The sequence below is a fragment of the Centruroides vittatus genome, unplaced genomic scaffold (assembly GCF_030686945.1).
Source record: "Centruroides vittatus isolate TY-2023 unplaced genomic scaffold, ASM3068694v2 contig_300, whole genome shotgun sequence".
In the NCBI taxonomy this organism is placed as follows: Eukaryota; Metazoa; Arthropoda; class Arachnida; order Scorpiones; family Buthidae; genus Centruroides; species Centruroides vittatus.
Window position 1 is genome coordinate 1,081,500 of NW_027121917.1, and position 24,798 is coordinate 1,106,297.

At 30.9% G+C, this 24,798-nt stretch overlaps 2 protein-coding genes across 2 annotated transcripts in view; one reads left to right on the plus strand and one right to left on the minus strand.

Annotated features, from left to right (window-relative positions):
• LOC136972674 (metabotropic glutamate receptor 6-like) overlaps nt 1-7,281 on the minus strand; it is a 134,956-nt gene extending 127,675 nt beyond the window's left edge. Inside the window, exon 1 of the mRNA XM_067267276.1 lies at nt 6,872-7,281. Coding sequence (XP_067123377.1) covers nt 6,872-7,241 — 370 coding nt within the window. The 5' untranslated portion in view covers nt 7,242-7,281. The remainder of the gene's footprint in view (nt 1-6,871) is intronic.
• A 6,266-nt stretch (nt 7,282-13,547) lies between these two features.
• On the plus strand, nt 13,548-19,851 carry LOC136972686 (octapeptide-repeat protein T2-like). Its single transcript, XM_067267294.1, has 3 exons — nt 13,548-13,585; nt 18,165-18,334; nt 19,172-19,851. Exons 1-3 carry the CDS (start codon nt 13,548-13,550, stop codon nt 19,849-19,851), a joined length of 888 nt encoding a protein of 295 aa, XP_067123395.1.
• Nucleotides 19,852-24,798: the final 4,947 nt, after the last annotated feature.

Below are 24,798 nucleotides of genomic sequence, written 5' to 3' on the forward strand. Positions count from 1 at the left end.
TTCTTTACTAAATCCTTTATTTTTTTTTGTTGTTGTTTGTTTGTTTGTAAAATACATTTTCGATTTTACACTATTTTTTAAATTACTCTTTAATTCCTAAATAATGAGATAAATTTTTAGTTATTTTTAATTTTATTTGTTCTTTCCTTTTCTTTTGTTTCGTAATATTTTAATAAATAGTCATGATTAGGTATTTTGTTTTATAATTTGTATTTTTTTGTATATAATTATTAATTTAAAGATAAACTAGCTTGTTACATCCAGCGTCATTAATTGAAAATTTCAAAACTGTATGTGGTAAAACCCATTATAAGAATATTATCAGAATGCCTATAAACCATGTAAAAAAATGTCCTGGTATATCATTGTCGCAGAAATTAAGTGAATATATATTTCTTTTCTTTTAGTTATATCATTTTTTGTATAAAATGTATTTAGTTCATTATTTTTAAATTTTTTTTGCCAATAAATGGCAGCCAGAAAAGCGTATGTAGGCAGAAATTAATTGATGTATAGAAATTAAATCAATATTTTGTGGTGATATGTACGACATTATCTAAGTTAGAAGCATGTTTTTACATAACTGCCTGGTTTTGTAGCAATTGGTCAAACGGTCTAGGAGCGCACAGCGAACAAACAAACATCTTCATATATATATATAAGTTATTGATGTCAAACAATTGAAATGAAAGTAAAGAAGGATAGGATACTAGAGTTTGTATTTCCCCTTATTAATCAAAATTAATAGAATGTATTATGATAAATTCTAAAAGACTTCATTGTTTTGGATGTTGTTCTTTCAAAGCATCATTATAATTATAGATTTTCTATTTATAACAATTATCGAAAATATAACATTTTTAGAAGGGAAAATTTGCCTATTTTAATACATTATTAAAAGTTACATATGAAATTTAAGTTTTACTGCTGATACTCATAGTGTATCATCTACAGATTCTTTAATTAAAATCACTTTTATCATATTAACGTAATCGTACGAATAAATTTAGATAAAATCATATGATAATAACTAGACTAATGTATAGCGTAATCCCGGAACGGATGGTCATTCGAGAAAGATTGCCAATCGCTAATTCCGAAAATACATACCGGAAGTCCGAGATACAGTACACTAGTCAGTGAGAATGGTACAAGTGTAGTGGAAGGTGTATATTGCGACCTGTTCCGAGAAACCTTCCTGATAAGAGTAAAATAAATGTTTTGTTTATTGTTTTGTAACTCCCTGATAGATGACCATAGTTATTTAGTGTATATAAATGGTGTTTATACTATTTTAAAACTGAATCTGAAAACAGTCTTACATAAATCATTTGTCCTTTTGGATGTGATGCAGAATCACGCTCAAACTGTGACATGTTCATAAACATGTTTCTCACGGGTGTGATGACACTGTGGTCATTTCTAACCCAAACACCGTGCTGTTTGGGTTAGATGGCCAATACAATAATTTTCTATTAATGCTTTTTGTTGCCATGCATGTATTCTCTTTTATTTATAAATGCGTATTAAATGAACTTCAATAATCCCAACATATGTTAAGAATAAAAATAAATTTTTCAGATTTAACAAATACAATACCATTTATTTCCAATTTAAAAAACTGTAGCCGTCCATCCTAGAGTTACTTTTTATTAGAATTAGACTGAAGAAATTAAGTTTAATTTGATATTTACGATAAATCTTAAAAGACTCCTTTTCTATCTATTAATTTAATTACAACATAAGATTTACTTTCCGTAATATTTACTACAAATAAAGTAAAACCAGTTAGACTTATTTCTTTAGCAATAACAGCCTATCATTTTGTGTGGAAGGGTATACGGATCACGTTATCCCAATACAGCACGTGAGATAAGTCAAGAAGCATGTTGAATCTCTAACAACAATTGTCGTTGATCTCTGATATACCACATGATTTATATGTAGAATCGGGGAAGAAATAAAATTCCAACTTTTCAACTCACTTGTTTAACATAATCCATAGATAATAGACAATAACGTGCTAATATTAGATCTGAAATTTAATCACTAGTATTAAACAATATGCTGTACTTTTAGTTTTAAAATTATATTTAAATGAAAATTAATTAAAATTACAGTAGTGTTTGTTTGTTCACTCTGCTTATGTAACGTATCTATTATGAAATGAACAGATCTAAATGGCGAAAACTTAAATTTTTATTCAAAAAGCATAAGAAAAAAGTTTTTTTTAAACAATTCCAAAATTACTTTAAGATAACAATTTTTCTTGATACAGTTGGGATAACTTCTTTTAACTCTGAAAAAGTAGAAATTACGTGACTTATAACTTAATGTACAGTACTTGCAACATGTCTTTTCATTGAAAACGAAATAAAGAAAAAATCAAATTATTCAATGAGAAAAATTATAAAAGGTTAGAACGTTTTCGAATTATAAAACAATGTAATTAAGGGTTCATAATTTATTTTTTTTAATCGAATATTACTATATTGAAAGAGCATTAGATAAGAATAAAAAACAAAAATATTTCTCTGAAATAAGAAGAAAAAGTCATCTTATTATCAGCTTTTTTATTTTTTAGTTATTACCTTTTCGACATTTTCTGTAGATAATACTTAAATATTACATAAATTTTCTTTATTTCAACATTTAGATATTTTTTCATATTTTATAGTTTATTCAATATAAAGGGAGTTTTCTTTTTTAAGAGAAAAAATATATATTTTGATGCCATGAAGATGAAATTTCTGTAATCCGAAAACATTTCAGGCTTAAAATAATACTTCATCAAAAGAAGTGATTTCTACTTTATAAAGCAGAAAAATTGCAATACATCTTAGCTATAGATCTTACAATGTTTTTTATGTTCTTATAAAATTCCAGATATAAATTTAAAGAAGCACTTCATGCTAAAGCATTCTTTCGAGTAGTAATCGATATGTAAATTATCTTCCATGAAGCGAATACGGATTATAAATAGGGCTGCATTGTTCAGAAAAACTTCTGAAATTCATTTTTAGAAACAAATTGCTTAATTCTATTCGTCTGAGTTTAATTTTCTCATTGAAAATGTCATTGATGTCTCTATAACATGTAGAAGCTGTAATTACCTCAGTGATAACTGATAACAGAATTAGAATGCTCATACTACCACTGTTATCTCAATCTCGTCAGCGTTATCCAATAAAATTGCCAGTCCACCCTCATTAAAATCTTCAAGACTTTTATCTTATTCGTTTAATAAAATTTGATAAAATTTTGATATTATTAAGGTAAATTGTCATTTATTTTTATATGACTTAAATTAACCACAGCATAATAAATAATATTAATTATTCACTTACGCAATAATTTATCCTTAAGTAATTCTAAACGAATTTATACCTGTAAAAAGTGTTATGTAAAGAAAGTGGTTAACCTAATTAAGTTCTATTTAATAATTAACGTATAGTTTTAATAAGCAGACAGAAGTGATTTATTATACACTCCAGTTGAAAATAAAATTCAAGTAACTTAAGAGAACAAGAGAGGTTACATGTAATCTCTCAAAATTAACAATTATGTGAACTATAACATTACGAAGTTTAGCATATGTTTAAGATGAACATTGTTAATTAATAAAATAAATTAATTTGCAACAGTTTAAAAATTCAAGACAATTCAAAATATTAACAAAATTCCCTTATCAGATTTGTTTGCTGTACGAAAATAAAGTGTTTACTGTTATCAAAATTCTTTTATAAAAAAGCCAAAATTCAGAAAAAACTAACAGAAAAGTTTAATTTTCTTCAAGTTAACACTTCTATTTATATTCCAAGCACGTTTATATCCAGCAATTGAGATTAATGCTAAATGATAATTAGTTTATTGGTAAACATATTAAACAAACAAATATAATAAAAATATAAGTAAATAACAAAATATTTTTATATTTCTAATAAAGTATCGTATAGAAAAAGTAATTAGTTTTTAATTCTTCATAACTTACATAAGAAATTGTCACAGGAATTATTACAAAACTATAATTTATGATATTTGTAACAATAACAAAATTAAAATGTAAATAGCGAATGATGTATTTACTCGCTTCGAATTGGAAACAAACTGATTAATGTATCTCTTATAAAATTTCCTGTTCCGTATGAGAATTTACTAATTTTATTATTACTTAAACTATTATCATTGTGTAATATAAATCTTATTCCCATAATTAGTCTGACTGATTTCTCTGTATTCTAATCATACCAATTATGTGGATATCGACAGAAGATATACATATATCATATCTCTATACGTATACGCTATGTATTAAATCAAAAATAAACAATATTTATATATTTCTCTACTAATGTTAAAGTTTATTATCAATATACACTTATTTCTTAAACGACTGATGAAGAATAAATATTGAATTTATTTACGTGTATGAAATGTTTCTTCTGTCATGCTATACTGCCTAGTATATACATGCATGACTGGGAAAAAAGATTGATTTTATGATAAATTTTAACTTGACTCTTTAACTTATAACAATTATTGTTTAAGCATCTGTTGCTGTTTAAACAATAAATCCATCACTTATAATAAATGTATAATTAAGAGCAAATTATTATACTGTATATCCTATTCCGGTTCTTTCATCTTTATTAATTAATTATAAGTAATTAGTTTTATTTTATATAAAACTACAGATTTTTGACACCGTGTTATCATTTAAATAACGCTCTTAAAATTATATAAAATTATATTATAAAATAATTATATATATTCGTCAGATCTCGGTTAATAATTCATGAAATAATTAGCAATATTACCCATAACTTGATTTTCATACTTGCATTTTTGTTCGGAAAAATGCATAAAATAAATGAATATTTCTTTAACTTGGCTTTTTGGTTCGACACATTCTCTTAAGACAAAATCTATTTAACACATAACGAACTGCAACATCTCTACAACTGTACACAGCCTTTGTAATTGTACTTTCTTCCGATTATTTGGAATTCGATACGATGACATTTACATACGATCAACTTTGATATTTAACTATTTACAATAGAATTTAAGTAAATCTGTTTAAAATTGGCATTTTGCTTGCGTCTTTTTTTCCGTGTAACTTTTAACTAAAATTGATCCTTTAATTCTTCTTCTTCCGATTTTCTATTAAAAATAACGACAATAAAACGAATTAATTTGAAGTTTTTACAGTTTTACTCCAATAAGAAACGATCCAATGTCGACCCACATTTTTTTTTTCAATCACTGAAAAAATTTCTGCTTCTTTAAAGGAATTTCCTTTCTGACTCTATTAAATTCAAGCTCGGCTTACCTAAAAAATTTATTTAAAATATAATTTCGATAAAAATTGTAAAGGCATTTTTAGAACTGAAAATTTTATTTAAATCAGTAAAATTATTATTATTATTTCAATTTTGGTATGTTTAAATTTAATTATTAAAACAGTTCAATGTATTTAAAGTTATAACATATTTTTGAAAGAATAAAATTTTCTAGGACATTATTTAAATTAGCTAAATAAGTTGTAGCTTAGGGCCTCGCGTTATGAATTTATAATTTAGGGCTTCATATTTTTTACATATATCATCATTCTACGGAGGGAGAGGACTTGATATATGTTATAGCTGAGGGCCCTAACAAATCTATGTCTAATACGAAAACTTTTAAATTCCATTTGATTAAAATTGTAATTTTATTTCGTAATAAATTACATATAAATTTAAGAAGACGTATTATAAAGGTCGTATTATATTATATTTATGATATTTTCTGAGATTTTGTTATTCATGACTATAAAAAAATTTTTTAAATCAAGATTTAAGATCTTACAAAAAGTATAACATCTATATAGCGTTAAGAGTATATCTAGCGTGAGAAATATCTATAAAGTACAGTGAAAATAGTAAATGTTGAAAATAAACTCTACTGAAGTGTAGCGTTAAAAAATATTATTTTTTCTAAATATTTATAAGATTCAAGTACAGTAGGTGAGGCGCATTCCTAGGGGCCCTAAAATTAAAAAAAAATAAAATAAACAATTTGCCACTGCAACTGTATATCATAATTTATAAATTATTCTTTAGCTATAATTAAACGTTATTAGTTTACGATGTCGTAAAATTATGTAGCGGGGCCCCCAATCATCTATGCCTAGGGCCCCGGAAGGTTTTAATCCGCCACTGTATAATGCCTTAAAATAATTTCATGCATATCAAAATAAATAATTTAAAACAAGTATTCCAATTTAATTAAAGTCAATATCAAGTTTGTCTTCAGTAATTTAATTAATCTAAGTTTATTAAAAACAAAGAAAAGATATATTTATTTACGAGAAAATAAATAATAATAAAATTAAGTAAACTTTATAAAAACACCTTTAATTTTTAATTTAATTTACAATTATATTTTATAACCTTAATTATTTATATAAATAATTAATTAAGTATATTTTTTTAATATTTATAAATTTATAATATATATATATGTAAGTTTATTTGATAAATTGCAACGTAGAGATAATTTTTCATCATCTTCAAATATTCGATATCTCGTATTATTTTTCTTTATATATAAAGTAAAATCTTGAAATATATTAATATATAAGCTATATCTATATTTACTATAGAAAGTTTTAAATTTAATTTTTAATATTTTTCAAATCTTATTTATTTTCTTGTTTGTCTCTTTAATTAAAATATATGCTTTATAATATTTATTTTTAAATAAAAATTCTTGATTCTATAAATTATTTTGATAAAATTAGTAACTATAATTACAGTCGAGCATGATAAATTATCATGATACGCTTGATTTCATAATAGTAGTTTAAAAAAGAATCACGTGAACTTACCTTTAATAAAATCGACAGCCTGTTCTAGTCCATAAGTGTCTTTATCACAGTCGTCAAGCACGTAAGCTCCCAGAGTGATATTAGGTAGGAAATCTTTCTGACTATTCACCCAATCGATGGTATAAAGCATGCACTCCAACGCCTGAATTCCTCCTTGGGGCATAATGGGGCCACACGTTAATAAATCTTCTCTCTCGTGCACCATCATCAATCCCCCTAACACTATGTCACCTTCTATCTCCGCAACTCTCTTAATGGGCCATGATATATTTAGATTATGTCTGGATTGCGTCCATTTAGTCACCACACAATTTCCCACAACACAAAAGAAAAGTAACGCGTATATGGATTCGTATGTTAAGATATTCATCCCATTTCCCGTTAACCTGAGCAGATGAAAGCATTTCTGATGCCAGCCAAACACTGTTTGATAACGTCCAGCGTACTTAGCTTTATATAGTCGATAGTCCAATAGCCTTTCTGGATTTCCACGTGATCGTTCGTGATTGGTTGACCTTGAATTTGAATGTAAGTTTTATATATATGGAAGAAACCTATACATTTTTTTATTTCTAAAGATTAATGAATACCTCAATTTAATCTATATTAAGTACAGAATAATAATAATAAAATTATTTATATTTAACTTCTAATATATTACAATTTTTGTTTCAAATAATTAATAAAAAAGTTTTCTTATTTAATAGAAATAGAATTTACGTTAAATCAATAATGAGATATTTTTATTGATTTAACATAAATTCTGTTTTAAAACATATTAAGGGTTATACAAGAAAGTCCATTAAATGTCTATAAAATTTACTTATTGTTAACTTAAACATCACCCATAATTATTTTCACAGCAGTTTTTTAAATTTTATAATTACATTTTATTAAATAATGAATGTTTATTTTAAGAAAATTTGAGAAAATTATTTTGTTTTGACATTTTAAAGAAATTCTTAACTCGAAATATAAATGTTAATTATAATTTTTATCAATTTCTCCACATTAGTATCATTTTCTTAACTCCTTTCTTCTTCTTCTTTTTAAATTAAATTAATCGTATCATTTATAAAAATCACAAATTATCGTCTTTAATGAATTACAAACATAATTAAAAATTAATTTGCTTTTAATTATTAAAAAATTTTAGCTCATTATTCTAATCTCTAATTACCTAATTTCCTACCCCCATGATTAACTGAGAAATTTTATATAATTATTTTTTAGAAAATTTTCTTAGTAAATAAAATATAATCATTTTTAAAAAAAAAAATTAGTTTTGTATGTAAAAGTGTCTTACCTTACATTATAAGACGTTGAAGAAATTCTCAAACATATTCATAAATAATGAGAAATAAAAATATATTGAGGCAATATAATTTCCATTCATGATAAAATTTCTTTTCGAAATAAAGTAGAAAAATATTCAAATTATTTCGTTTCATCATTATAAATATATTTTAAAAAGTTTTCAATTCCTTAGAATTTTTCTCGTATAATATAATTAAAAATTTGTAGTAATTTTAAATAATAAAATATATTGCGAATTTTTACAACAATTTATAAAACTAAGCACTTTGTTAAAAATACAATTTGGAATAAATGTGTTTTAAAAATATGTTTTGCATGGATTATATTCGCGAATAAAAAGAAAAATATGCATAAAAATGCATAATTTAGTATATATATATATATTTATATTATTCTAAATACAGAAAAAAGTATCTCATATAAATACAATGAATACAATTTACGTCTCAAAGCATCGTTAGAATCGTCTCCAACGTATGTAATTAAGACAAATACCGCCATCTGTTGAGAGCTAAAGAAGGATTTTATTATATTGGTTTAAATTTTTAATAAAATGTTTTTCTTATTTTATTAAATTAATATAATATAAGAATCATAAAATATAATCCTTTACTTTTTAAAAATAAAATTTAGATGATGATATCTTTTAGAAACGCAGAAACATTAAACTAGTCTATTCGCTTGTGCCAACGATAGATCTGACACCTAGCGGTATTAGCGCGAACTACATAATGACGGCTGCTATGGGTATAAAGTATTTTTAGAATAGAAAGTGTTTACCCTATCTAATATAGGCCATCGTCAGGTTTAATATTATAAATGTTCCAAAATGGAACGTACCGTTTTCGAATATTTTACATATTTAAAATTCAAAAAAATAATTTAACTTTAAAATAAATTGAAAGAAGTGTGTATATTAAATAAATAAATAAACAAATAAAAATAGAAAACAAAGCTAAGTAGAAAGAAATGATTTAAGGGTTTTTAAATGCCATTCTTTTTTCTATTATATATTTCCACGCTGTTGGAAGCGCATTAGCATCCATAGCATTTAGGCAACGGTTTTTCATTTTACTTCTATAAATTTCCACCTTTTCCATCTCCAACGCAATGGATGGAGAGTGCACCGTTTAAATGACTTTAGCCTCTTCCCATTTTACAATCGTTCCTTCAGTCTGTGCTATAATTGATAATATTGTGTTGTGTCGTTTGTCAACATTGTATCAAATGCTCTTTTTTTTATAAAATCGAGAATGATCTATAAAAGAGCACCTAATATCTGTAGCTTGCTACGGAACGATAAAGACAGCGTGAAAAAGGAAGGTAAAGCTGGGGTATATAAAATTCCATTTGAAAATCAACAGTTAGGAATCGAAAAAGATTATGTGGGTGTGACTAGAAGAAACCTGGCGGTACGTCTGCGAGAACATACATACAATTTTGACAAAGGACACAACACTATTAGCAATTATGGCACAGACTGAAGGAGCGATTGTAAAATGGAAGAGGCTAAAGTCATTTAAACGGTGCACTCTCCATCCATTGCCGTTGGAGATGGAAAAGGTGGAAATTTATAGAAGTAAAATGAAAAACCGTTTGCCTAAATGCTATGGATGCTAATGCGCTTCCAACAGCGTGGAAATATATAATAGAAAAAAGAATGGCATTTAAAAACCCTTAAATCATTTCTTTCTACTTAGCTTTGTTTTCTTGTTTTATTTGTTTATTTATTTATTTAATATACACACTTCTTTCAATTTATTTTAAAGTTAAATTATTTTTTTGAATTTTAAATATGTAAAATATTCGAAAACGGTACGTTCCATTTTGGAACATTTATAATATAAACCTGACGATGGCCTATATTAGATAGAGTGAAAACATTTGTATAAAAGAATTTTAAGTCAGCAAAATTAGCTATGGTGAAACTGAAGTGAATTGTTTGCTGAGAAAGAGCTGGATAGATGTGAAGTTATCAGTTTTAGTACTTCGCTTTCCCTTCTGTAAGACATCTTTTCGATCAGACCACATATTCTAAAATGTCACAAAGTGTAATCATCGTGACCATAAACAACTACGAACTCAACTAGGATTAATGTCGATACAAATGCGAATAAACGTGTTTACTACAGAAGAAAACTTATTAAAAAGGAAACTACACAAGTAATTCTCGTACGCTGTCAAGCCACGTTATACCCTTGGTGCAGCCATTTTGGTCGACTCTATACGCCACCTATATTTACTGGCACAAGCGAATACTGTATATTAAAGCATCGATCTTTCTGTAAGTAGTTCTATTCTTCAGACGTATAGAAATTGCTAAAAATTTTTTTCTTGGAATGTTTTTACAAATATTAGAGATAAATTCAGAATTTTGATTACAATGACAATATATAAAGAACAATTTGAATTCAAAAATAAATGACAAGATGTGTTATTCGTAAAAATACTACTCAAAATTGCATTAAATCTTGTAAAATATTTAATATAAAATTCTGGAATACACTTCTTAAAACCATCTTTATAATTTTCTTTTTTTAAAAATTTAAAGATTTAAAATCTGGTAAAAAATATACGAATAAAAAATTGCGTAAAATAGTAAGTTTTATGCTATTCTTCTGTAAAATTTATGCAAAAGTAGCATAAACATCTTGCAATTCACATATTTTTCATTCATTACGATTATCCACTTGGACTAATGGGAGAAGTGGATAAAGTACTGAATACTATAAGTAGTTGGTCGATGGTTCTTGCTTATCAACAGAACTAGCCACGGTGAATTTTCGGATTTCTTCTCACCTAATAGGCCCCAGTATCCCATAGAAAGTCCTCTCGGAGTCATCTCCCCTTACGTGTCGCGTTGCCATATACAAAGCAATATACAGCTCCTTACCAATGGCTGCCACGTGGATTCTTTCGGTTGTTGTTCAACTATTAACATCTAAAGTAGCGCTTAGTCTTTCCGAGGCCCCCTTAGCAGATCACTCATGTATTCGTTGCCTTATCCAAATCCTCCTATAATGAAAGTTCTATATCATTGAAATTGGCATTTATTACTTTCATAAAATTTTAATGTACAAACTCATACAATAAAACTACAGTAGAGTCCGCATAAGTGACACCCCAAGGGAAAGTGGAAGATGTGTCACGAGTTATCCGACCTGTGACGTACTAAACGCGAAGTCGGAAAAAAAAACCCACAAAACTACAATTAAAGTAAAATTCAGCAGTGCGTTAACAGTATGTATAGGCTTACAATACATATGTGTCCTCTCATTTACATGAGTTACTCTGTAGATGGAAAACTTGAAAAATTCGTTTAGTGTTGTTCGTTTTGAGCAACGTAACCGTCTCGACTTTCTTTTTCAACTGATCACCAACGTCCGTGAAAACATCATCTTCGCAATTGTCAACTGTTGGCAAGTAACGTCTAAGGATTCTTTAATGCCTCTGGCATGAGAAAATGCAAAATTGGATTCTGGTGTGAAGTTGATATAGATTGTATATTTTCTTTTTGTTATCTGTTATAATTTTATACAGAAAAATAAAAAAGTAAGGCAATTTTATTAATTATATAGTACGATATAATTAGAATAGTTAATTATATATTATTAAATAAATCGACTCCTGAAAAAAAAAGATTCTCACCAACGTGCAGAGTGAATTCATTTTTTTCAGGAGGGGGTGACGACATATCGGAGTGTGGGACAGCAAAAGTATGTCGACTTATCCAGTGGTGACGAGTTAAACGGTGTCGAGTAAACCGGAGTTTTTTTAAATTAATGCCTATGTAAGTCGGCCAGGACCACAGAAAGCTGACTACTTATCCGATGTGTCGAGTTATCCGGGTATCGACTTATGCGGACTCGACTGTATTTTTAAAATCCCCAAACATTACAAAATATGTAAATATTTCTACTGTACGTATTTACACACTTCCAAAATGATGAAGTTCGTAATATATTTTTATTTTAGTATATTTAAAATTAAATTATTTATTTAATAAATCATTATAATTACAGTACAGTAGAGAGTCGTTAATCGGAACACTTGTAATCGGAATCGCCGGTAATCGGCACGATTTTCAGTCGGACTGTGTCGTGCTGAATCGAACGTTTTTGATACTAAAATTTACTTCTAAAGTATAATTTTTTTTTTTTATATTCTTCAATATATTTATTTTGTTTGTACAAAATGCAGAAATAATTTTTAACGATACGATAGCCTCGATTATTATTATAAAAATTTTCGTTAGGCTTAAAATCGACGAAAATTCAACACGAAGCGACACGCAACGGAGAAAAATTGAACATCGGACAGGTTAATGTATTTTTTCGTACATAATCCGTAATCGGAACAACCCCAGTCCCCAATTGATTCCGATTTTCGACTCTCTACTGTATATAAATTTCTCAAAGTAATTTTAAAACATCAATTCTCGATTATTTAATGTTACATAACATTGTAAAATTTTGTGTTTATGTAATAAAAAATATATTAAAAAGAGAGAAGAAGAAAAAGGAATTGTTTCAGAGTGAAGCTCCTAATTGCTCTCAGATAAATATCTCTCTAGTATTAGTCTGGAAAAAGTAAGTCTAAAACTTGTAATTTACCGGTATATAATTTTTTTCCTCCCAAAAAGAATATGATAGATTCGGCGCAGATAATTATGCTTTGAAATTTAATTGTTGATAATTTTTAAAAGTATATGAACGATTAATTTTTATGCAATTTGTTATAACTGACCAGAAAAGAGAAGCTGAATCGGTAAAGCAGAATCCGGAAAATTATAAAAGTTAACTAGATTTTGAAGTTGATAAAATTAATAGGATTGATGAAATAAGTCAATGGAAGGTAATCTGCCAAGGAGGAATGCCTCCCGGGAAACTTTCGATGGAGAATTTGTCCTTATTTAGTTGTTAGACATGAGAAAAACAGAAAACTCCATGCAACCAGCCAGTTAATCAGGAACGAACCTGCGACCAACTAACAGTGTTCAGTGGTTTTATCCATTCGGTTACTGCTGAGCGCGATGAAATTAATAATTACTAATTATCAAGAAATGTAACTTTTGTAAATTTTCCGTTCGAAACTTAGAACATTAGTTCTTACTTGAGAATTATTGATTCATCTTGATTCTCTAAGGGGAATTAAATTGCTATCTAGTAGAAATAAAAAGTATAATTAATTTGAAACCGACTTCTAAAGCGATCGGGAATATGATTTTAAAAATTCTTTGAAATAGTTCTTTTGAGCGATAAATATTCTGTTAATAGAATCGCAGATTTAGGTTACCGCTTTAGAATCAGACAAAATAGATCCAGAATTGAATTTATATAGTTCTCAGATATTAATAGTAATGCTAAGAAGGGTTTCTACTTACATATGTAGTAGAAGGTAAATTAGAGGAGATTCTGTGTAGAAAAAAAAACATAATATTTAACAATAACGTTATTGATTTAGTTGCTACATGGAGAACGAGCTCGAGTGATTTAAATTTATAAGAAAGATTACCGGGCCTTTATAACCCCAGAGAGATATTATCTAAATTTGATGGTCTAAGCGGTAATTTAATCTTGTCGATTAATAATTCGTTAGAATAATCGGACCATTTTTACTTGTATTGTTAGGTATTAAATTAGCCTATAGTTCTAATAGGGGAGCAATTAGGCTCTCTGTTACCCAAGACAAACTAAAATCTCCGTGTCCTTTCTCTTGTTCCGGAGGTATGAGACATTGACAACATGTGATGAGTCAGTCCTGCCCCCTTTCCCTCTTACACACCCTTTCTTGTAGACACCGTCTTACTTACACTTGGGACACACGCCTGTCCCCTAATTGCGCTTCTGGTTCTGATATCCAGTAAGACATATTCTGTTTTTTCCACGAGCTTGTACTGGTCTTATCATATTTTCCACTTTCTTCGTCACTAGATGCTCAATTATTTTCAGTTTATAAATAAACTGGAATCATTAAATAAAACTTTTAACAATATACCTTAATTGGATAGATCAGTAACTTACTATATAAAGAATATCACGACAGGAATTATAAAGTTATTAACGAGAGAACTTCTCAGAACATCAGGATGATTATCAGAAGTATAAAGTTAATGTCTTTCACTAATGATAATGATTTTCATGTTTTGAACGGAAGCCTTAATACTGATCATCCGGAAAAGTTTACTTATAAGTTTCAAATCAAGGAAACTTATAGATCTGGTGTTCTCAAGCCTTCCAAATTGGATTTCTGTGCTTAATTTCACATTTAATTTAGACATATTTTCGGATCATTTTCCAATTACCATATCTTTATTTTACAATTTGGTATATTAAAACACCGTTAAACAGGTTACCAAAAAATCGTTTCTTCGCTTATATTGAGGATAGTAAGGTAGTGTACGTGTACAGTACATCATAAAAATATCTTAGTAATCAAATAAACGGATCGATCCTTTCGTTAACTTTTCTTCCTTATTTTTTCACGGATAAGTAACAATTTTTGCATTTATAAAAGATTTGAATAAAATTATTCGTCTCGTTGTAAGATGAAGACATTTCTGAAAATGAAATAAATCAGAGTTAGCTCTATTTTGGCTCAGATTGTCGTAAACAATCTTTCTAGCTCTAGATAAGTGAACGTGTACAGTGTATCTCATAAATAGTTGAATTGTTTTAAATAGCCAACAGGCTTTCCTCTACGAATAAACATGTTAATATATAATATGTATTCTGTGCTAGAGATGAGTTGGATGCTGTAGATGAATTGAAACTAGCACTATCTAAATTGAAATTTGCTCCGGTTTAGACGAGATGCCTCTCAGGATTTTTAAAATGTACATCAGCCCTTTAAACTTACATTTTTTAAATTAGTTTAATGCAATATTTTTTAACCGAGATAACTTTCCGAATCTCGTAACACAATAATTTACAATATGATTTATAAAAAGTAAAGACAAATAAGTTCTCTTATAAGTAATAATTCTTCTAATTAACGTCCAATTAACTTTGCTGCCTACTTCTCAGAAAGTGTTAAAAAAGATATGTTATTGTGTTAGTTAGATAACAAAAATCTTATTGTTTTCAACAGTTTGCTTTTACAGTATTGTCTAGCAGAGGAAGAGGAACAATGGATACAATACATCTAATTCAATTAATGTTTTAGAAAAAGAATCAAGCATTTATTGATTTTTTTTTCTGATTAAAGATTTTGATTCAGTCCCAGTTAGTGGATTAATTCTTATGTTGATAAAAATTATACTGCAAATTAGGACATTTATTATAGTTATTTTAATTTAAAATAGCTATTCGTCAAGATGTAAACCTTTACTGGGCTGTTGCCACACGGGTAGAGCAGTCATTTAAGTCCACACTTTTTTTATTTTTTACATTTCTAATTTAAAACATATTTATCAATGATAACATTCAAATAGATCATTATAATAGAAGCCATTCGGCTTATGCAGATGATATAGTTAATCTATCAACAAATAAAATCTGTTTACAACGAAAAATCAATTTGTTCCACAAATATTGTTTGAAAAGGAGATTGATATTGATAAATCTAAAATTGTTATGTTTAGGAAAGGTTTTCTGTTACGTAAGAAATTATAAATGGTTTTTAGTTAATCAAAAAGTTGAAGTCGTAAATAAATATAAGAACCTCATTATTCTTATTTTGAGTCGATCATTAGAAAATCTATCTAGTTAATAGTTAACTAATTATTTTTCTGGACTAAAGTTAATTAGGCGTAATTTATTATTAACGCTATTTAAAAGTTTACATTTAAATTTAATTTTATACGCCTTTCCAATAAGGAGATTAAATTTTCTATAAGTAACCGAGAGGATTCATTTAATCTTTATTTCTTATTTATTTAAATTAGATCATTCCGTTCCGGGTTATTTTATTAGACTGGAGTTAGCTAATTTTCTTCTTTCTCTCTCTCATAATTATAAATTGTCTATTTAAATTTGTCATAAAGTTGATTAAAAAATAGCTGATATCCAGGAATTTGTTTGTTTTAATTACTTATCTGAAAAAGGCCCTGTAGGATCTATGTCCTGATCGAACTATTTAAAACATGTTTAATACGTTAGTTCTACGGGTCTTGGTCCTTTTTTTAGTGCTAGAATATTATTATTTTATTATCTTTTAAATACTGGAGGGAAATTACTCCCGGGATAAAAAGCTATAGTATGGAGCTCTCAAAATTTCATCTCCGAGACCAGCTTGTTACACGGTGATTTTTTCTATCATTACAATATTTAAATAAAATTTACTGGATATAACCATCACATTATAATTTCAACAGAAGTAAGTGTGTATTTTGTAACCAAAATAATATTTCCATAGAACTGTGTATCTGATCTTACGATATTCATTTTTTAATGTAGCCAAAATTAATTTGGGATCAGATAGGGGTAATCTATTCAAGATATATTAACAAAATAATAATTATTTAAAAAAATTTAACCTAGAAAACTTAATACGAAATGGAATTAGTCAAGCCTGTAAATAAGGTTCAATGACGAGAAAATAAAAATGGTCGTTGTTCGGAGGTTATTTTGTATACATTTTTGTTAAAAACACTTCCTAAAAAATGGCCACTGTTCAGAGGTGGTCGTTATTAGATGTTCGACTATATTATATTATTCTAAAAACAATAAACGATCATCAAAACAATTATTATACTCAAGATAATTATATTTTTGTCAAAAATGATTAGTCATCAAACAAATTTGAAATAAAAATGTTGTAAAATTTATATAATTTTATTAAAATATTTATTCAAAAATGCTTAGAAATATCTTACTATTTTTAACAGAATGGATCAATTTACTGCCTTCAAAATGAACTATAAAAGAATGCTGACTTCTGTTTTCTCTATCACTCGAAGACATACAGTATTTATTTTTGTTTGTCTTTCTTCTTATTCTCAGTTGCACAGTGCTGATTCAACAAATTAAAAACTTAGATGATAAACAATTGGCAGTTCCTTAAAGATACAACTAATTTAGCAATTGTAACAATTAAATTATTTTCCATTAAATCTGCATAACTTGAATTTTAAACGAATTTTTGTTGTCATATATTACACTCGAAAATGTGTAATGCGTAAAGGAAAGTAGGAAGACACGCGGACAGGGCGAGGTCCAATGGGTCGGAGGGAGGCGGGGCCGGTCAAGGAATTGGCGCCGGCCCTGGCAGGGGAAGGCGGGGGGCCCACGGCCGCAGGGGGGAAGGGCGGTGGGGGCGGGAGGCACCGCGGAGGGCGAGCCCCGCCCTTGAGCGGAACCAGATCACGCCGGGGGCGGCGCCGGGCGGGAATAGAGGGGCCCGGGCGGACCCGGAACGGGGGAGGAAACGGGGCGGGAGGGCAAAGAGAAGAAAGAAAACAAGAGCAAGAGCAAAACGGTGCGGGCCGGAAGAAGGGGCGCGAGCGTGGGCGGGCGGGGAACCGGCGTGGGCAGGGATGACAGGAAAAAGAAGGGAAGAGTGAACAGGAGAAGGGAAGGGAAGAATCAGGAGGGGAAGGGGGAGGCCCAGGGGAAAAAGAGGGCGAAGAGAAGAAGGGGGAGGGGGGGGGAAAGAAAGCCCGAAAAACAGCGCCAAGAAAGGGAGGAAGCAGCGGACGATAGAGGGGAAGAGAAACAGTGAAAAAGGGAAAGGAAAGGAGAGGAGAGAGAACAGGGAGCGAGGGGAAAGGAGAGGGGAAAAAGAAAAGAGAGACAGACGGGCAGGGAGGAGCACGGGAAAGAGGGGGCGGAAGGAAAGGGCGACGGGGGAAAGGGGGCGCAAAGGCAGGGAGGGAAAAGAAAGGGGAAGGGACACCAAAGAAAGGGCAAAGGAAGGAAAAGCGGAAGAAAAGAAAGGCGGGGAAAGGGAGCGAGCGGGAAGGGGAAAAAGAGGGAGGGAAAAAGAAGGGAAGACGGGGAGAGGGGAAAAAGGAGCAGCCAAAGACGGAGAAAAACAGCCAGGAGCGGGGGGGGAGTAAGGAAGGGGGGGAAGAGGAGGAGGCAGACACCAAAAGGAGCGAAAAGAAAAGGAAAGCGAAAAGGAAAAGAAAGGAAAGGGGCGGGGAGGGGAGGGGGAGAAAAAGGAAAGAAGGAGGATGGGGGGAAGAGGACCAAAGAGGGGGAAAGGGCAAGGAAGACGAGAAAGAAGAGAACCGGGGAAGCTGAAGAAAACGACCGCGAGGCAACGCTAAGCGGACAGAATGGAGCAGGCCGCAAAGACAACAAGAGGGGAAGGAGGGAGGAGGACAGTGAAGATCAGGCGGAACACAGGGCCGAAAACAAAAGGGGGAGCAAAAGGCGCCACGAGGAGCGCAGAACAGAGCAGGGGAGGGGGGACAAACAAGCGCAGACGGAGACCGGAGCGGGGCAGGGGAGACCGCGCAAGGGGGGGCCCGCGTGAAGGCGGAAAGAGCGAAGCGGCAACGAAACAAGGAGGGGCAGGGCCAAACCGGAAGGGAGCTGCGCAGGAGGGGGGCACAGGGAGAGGCGGGCAGAGGCCAAAGGCGGAACGGGGCCGGAGAAAAGCACAGGGAGAAGGAGGCCACGAAAGGAAACGACGGGGGGCGGGGCAGGCAAGGGCAAAGGGACAGCAGGACGGGGGGGGGGTGGGGACGAGGGGGGCGGAAGGGCGGCAGAGAGGAGCCGAAAGGGCACGAGCGCAAAGGGGACAGCAGGGGGAGGGCGAAAGACCGGCGCAGACAGGCGAGAGAACACGGGAGGAAGGAAAGGACGAGCAGGCGAGGGGGAAGGGGAACGAGAGGCAAAAAAGGGCCGCAGCAACCAGGCCGAGAAAACCACGAAGAAGCAGAAAGGGAAGGAGGCGGCGGAGGGGGAAGCAGGGGGGGGAGGGGAACAAGCAGAGAGAGGGGGAAGAAAGCGAGAGGAGAACTGGGAAGGAAGCAAAAGAAGGAGGGAGAGGAGCAGCAAAGGGAGAAAAGAGGGAAAAGGCGGAGCGGCGGATAAGGGACGAGCAAAGAGAAGGAGGAAAAGGAAGGCAGGGCACGCGAAGGAGCAGAGGCAGACAGCCAACAAGGAGGAAGGGGGCGCGAGGCGAAAGGAACGAGGACGGGGGGGCGACGGACGGAAGGGGACAGGCAAAAGAGGAGGGAAAAAGAAGCGGACCAGGAGGGAAGGGGACAGGACAGGAGGGAAAGGGAAGGAAAGAGAAGAAAGAAGACAGAGCAGAGAGAGGAAGAGGAAAAAGAAAGAAGAGGAAAAAGAAAGCGGAAAGAGGAAAGAACGAGGGGAAGGCGCGAAACGGGGGAGGGACCACCGGCGCAGAGGGAAGAAAACCAGGGCACGGGCGCGGCGCGCCAGAAGAGGAAGGGGGCACGGGGGGGAGGGCGGGCCAATGAGCGGGGCGAAGGGCGGCCAGGGCGAACGCCGACACCAGGCAAGGAGAGGTGCGCAGATGAACAGGCCAGCCGGGAGACACCGCCCGGGCAGGAACCCGCCCAGGGGGGCGAGGCAGAAAGAAGAAGGCAGAGACAAAGAAAGCAGACAAGAAGAAGACGAGGGGGGACACAGGCGAGAGGTACCAACGAAGAAACAGAGGAGGCGCAGAAACGATCGAGGATGACATCAAGCAGTACCCAAGGAACGAAAGCGAGCGCGGGAGGAGGCGCGACGGGGCGGCCGGCATGACGACTCATAGTGTTCTTCTTAGCGTATACAATTGTTCGAAAGGGTATTTTTTTGTGTCGCTTTTCATGGAATTACAACCTAAAACAATACTATCACCAGTAAATCTCTTTATCAAATTGTAACTGCGCGAAATGCCATTGAGAGTAATTATAACGCGTAAATGATATGGAAGATATTGTCACATTAACACCAAAATCACGTGTCATTTCAAAGCAAAGCAAGTTTGAGTTTTTTTCAAATTTTTTTTAAAAACAGTTCAAGAAAATTTTTCATTGGGCTGCAATTTGAAAAAATTGTAGACCTATAAATTCCCACTGTCGTCCGTCCGTCTTTCCTTAATCTCGAGAACGAATTAGATAGATGAAAAAAACCAGATATGTAAATATTATGGGTAGGGCGCCCCCGATTAACAATATATGAATTTCCATTTTGCATCAGAAGCCACGTTATTTCAATTCAAAAAATTTTTCACCGAAGAAGTTAGATTAAATGACCTGCACGACTCTGTTGCTAATGGAAAAGTACGATGTACTGTACAGGGGCAATCCACTACTAATTTGAGGTGGAGAGCATATATCTTATCCACTTGTCACTGATGGGTTTAAGTTAAGAGAGATTGTCATAACTTCGCTGTATCTGTTCATCTTGTTTGCATTTCACTTACGCGAATTGGCATTATTATAATTGTTAAATTTAACTAAAATTTGGACTCTGTCATTTAAAATGCCATCGAAAAGGATTTAGTATGATGCGGCGGTGAAATGAAAACGTAACTTGTATGCGGAAAAGCACGGAAATAGCGCTAATACTTTTAACATTTCAATTAAAACTTATAAATTAGATAATTCCAGAGATAAATTTACCGCATTATAAGTTAATGAAAAGTGTTTCTGCGTTTTAAATCGATGGTATATTTTGCCATCGAAAATTGCAGATGAAAAATTAAAACACATGGGTCTATATTTACAATTTATTCCAATAATTAAAGATATAATTCGAAACTTATAAATTACTTAAATGTTTTCTAACGTTTATTAAACAATTTATTTTAATTCGTAAATTTTATTAATAAAATTAATTTAACTCCATATCGTACTAATGAATTATGAAAATAATTCTTCAGTCAATTAATTATTTTCATAAAGCAGTATACAATAAATCAGGTGGCTTTAAATATATTAATTTTTTCTTTAATTTACATATTTTTTTTCTATTTTCTGTGTATATATTAAAAAACTTAAATTAATCGAAACTTGAAAATAATCTCTTTCTTAAAAGAAAGAAAAAATTAAATAATTGAAAAATTCTTTTGAAGTTATTTTATAATTCTTTTCATAAAAATAATCATAATATTTATTTTCAAAGAAGTTAATGACGCTAAAATTAATCCAAAACTTAAAAAATTCTTTACAAGATGATCAGAAAAAATTAGAGTTTAAACAGAGAATTATAATTACTTTTGCGATTTTTGGGCACTATGGATTCGATCCCGATCCTCCAGCGTGGTAGGCTGGTTCTAGTCACCTCGTCAATCCGGCTGGCCGGTGAAATTAAATTAAAAAGTATTAGATTAAAGCTTAAAGGATTATTATTTTTTATCGAGAGAGATCCGTAGTAAAAATTTTCTATTAAATTTTATTAAAAAATAATGATTTTATAAAGAATATGTTTAAGTTTACACTGTACTTTAAAATATAACAATGATTAAAATGATATTAATTATTTTAAAATCAATCATATTTAAAAAAAAAATTTCTTTTTGATTATATAATTTATTTTTTAATATATTTTCTTTTAATAACTAAGTTCTGACCTCAAGAAGAATGTCACTAGTTAATATTTAAAGTCTTTTAAGTTGACTGAATTATACATATAGCAGATAATCCTCAAAAATGTAATCCTTTCCAACCACTTGTATTATTCCCCCCATAACAGAGAAATTGTTCTCTTTTTGTATTGCTAATTTGGATTGTATTATTTTTATGTTATTAAACTCTCTATGATGATGATGATGATGATAATCCTCAAAAATGTTTCATTTTATATTTAAAAATTATGGATTAATTTTTAAAATATGATTAAGATGAATGGTTTTAATTAGATTAATGTTGATAATAATTACAATATTAGAACTGTTGGACTGTATTGGTGTAATAATTTTACAGTAAAATATATAACACACAGTCGAATCTTCAATGGTGGACACATCCCAAGAACAGCCACTTCAATAACGGTCATTTTAAGGAATTTTTTTGAACAAAAATGCATGCAAATTAACCTCCAAACAACGGACATTTTTTATTCTCCCGTCAGTCAAACCTCTGGACAATATCCATTTGTTCAGAGTCGAATTCTAATAGATTTCTTCAGAAATTTCTATTTAAAAAATTTGCACATTTTATCAATTATTTAACAATTACTCTTTACAGTTTTTAAATTAAAACTTTAATTTAATAATCTCTTAATTTAATAAAATGTACAAATTAATTTTAAACTTTTACATAATTTAAAAGATCAGTTTTTAATGAATATTGTGAGCACGTTTATTATAAATTAGATACTGCTGCATGTTACATAAATTACATAACACGCATTAAAATGTATTTTAAAGATTAAATATTAAATATCTTTAATGATCTTTAAAATAAATAATAATTCAATTAACTTATTATCGTCGTATTTGCTGTAGTAATCTTGTTTCTTCCTCTTTTTTCATTGGCTAACTACGTAAGCAAAAGAGTATACGTGGGTGATACTGGATTGTGTGCGCGAATGATGGAGAGATGAATTGTCTTGTAACTGCGTTTAATTACTGAAGAATTGTATTAAACTACAGCAGTTCCTCGTTATATCGTTACTAAAACCAAAACTAAAATTAAACTTTTAAAACTTTATGTATATAGCGACTAAAACTACAACTCAGAAACGTGACCGATACAACGTTAATTTCAACTCTATAAAATTGATTTATTAAATCTATTTTCACTCATTTTAAACTTAATTAATTAATCCAATTTAAGAAATTTATGAATTGATTTAATTATAATAATACTAAATATAATATAATTATTTTTTAGATTATATTTTAAAGTTAATCTAAATGAATAATTCATAAAAATATAACTGTAAATTCAAGCATAAAACATTATTGAATCTTTATTTTATTATTAAGCTTAATTTATTAGTTATTTGCTTATTTATTTTAAATGTTTGAAACTTTTCAACTATTTTTCTCAAAGGGAGGACAGGGCCAAAATGTTACGGATTTCCATGAACTTTGTGAATGTACACCGAAAATAAATGATCCATTTTCAGCGTTTTGTCCCAATTTCACAATCTCCCAATTTTAAACATTAATATCTTGTAAACTTTTCAAGATAATAATGTTTAAAATTGCAAGTTTTGATGATCTTATTAGCATATAATTTATCAGAGAAAGATGAAAAGCAATAGTTACAGTAGAGTAGTTACAGTTAATATAGTTCGTGGCTTTTGCTCTCGAAGTTTTCATTATTTTCATCATGTTTTTCCTTAATTTTAATCTGTATATTTTTAATAATTTTAATATTCTGATACACGTTTCACCGCTTAGTACTCTGGTCATGTATTTCACAGTCAATCATTTCTTAAATTATTTCTATCCCCTACGCTTTGGAATCATCCAACATAACTGGTTATAATAGTTCCTTCATCTTAATAAATCTATTGTAAACAAGCAATTATTTATTGTGACATCGTCACAATGCCGGGCTGCAATTTTTAATCATATTTTTCATTTATTTAATTTAAAATATAAGCTCGCCACCTCAAATTAATAGTGACTTGTTCCGATCTAGACCGGAAGTTAGTATAGAGGTAATCGGGACTTCTGACCCTAAGCTATCCATATGTGATCTCCACTTTCATCTATTTAAGAACGTTCTCGAGATTAAGAAAGGACAGACTGACAGACTAACAGACGGACGGACAGACGGACGACAGTGGGAATCTATAAATCTACAATTTTTTTAAAATTTGCAGTCCAACAGTTTTGCAATAATGAAAAATGTATAGAATCATTTTAGACAAAAAAAAAAAAAAAAAAAAAAAAAAAAAAAAAAAAAAAAAAAAAAAAAAAAAAAAAAAAAAAGCGAAAATCTTAAAATATAAAAGATTGAGATTGAAAGTTTAGCAAGGAATGAGAATGGGTTTATAAGAGTAAAATAAGGAAAATTAGAAAATATTTCTTTACTTCATCATCATTTTCTGCCATGGATTCAACCTCGCATGAATATCTCTCATCAGCATTTTCTGTCCTCGAATTCAATTAATTCTCTCGACCCTTGCTTTGTGTCGATCATTTCTTTGTTCTGTTTCTTATTATTATCTAAATAATAATAAATTTACAATTTATATTTCAATCTTTTCGTAATTTAATATCAATGCTGCCATTAAGTATAAATAAATTCACGAGAAAAACAGATAAACCACTGCAAAATACCAATCCTAACCTCAAAGCTAAACTTACAAGTAAAATCGAATTTGATTGATGAAATAAAGGTTATATGTCAAGGGAGTGCCTCCCGAAAGTAATTTTCTGCGGGAAACTGGCCCGATTTTAATTGTTAAACACGTGAAGAAAATCCGGAAAACTTCGCGTGGCCTACCCGTTTTCAGGCGCGAACCTGCTACCAAGTATTAGTGTTCAGTGGTTTTAACCACTCGACCACTGGTGGTGCAGAAAACCGACCTTATAATTTTAAATTGAGTCATATATAATTTAATTTTCATTAATTCCATCCGAACTATAATACTTTGTTGCACGAATTCTAAATAGAGAAACTCATAAATTCTATATTGAATTATATGAATAAAAAATAATATAAATAAATAAATGACTGCAATTTTTATTTTACTTAAAGTTTCTACTTGCTTATATTTATAAGAACGAAAGAATATAAAAATATT

Bases quoted from the DNA above. Each gene is read 5' to 3' on its own strand.
- LOC136972686 (XM_067267294.1), top strand. From the start codon at position 13,548: ATGCTAAGAAGGGTTTCTACTTACATATGTAGTAGAAG. The intron at 13,586-18,164 runs GTAAATTAGAGG...GGAGAAAAACAG, and splicing joins ACTTACATATGTAGTAGAAG to CCAGGAGCGGGGGGGGAGTA. The intron at 18,335-19,171 runs GCAAGGAAGACG...GCGGCGGATAAG, and splicing joins GGACCAAAGAGGGGGAAAGG to GGACGAGCAAAGAGAAGGAG.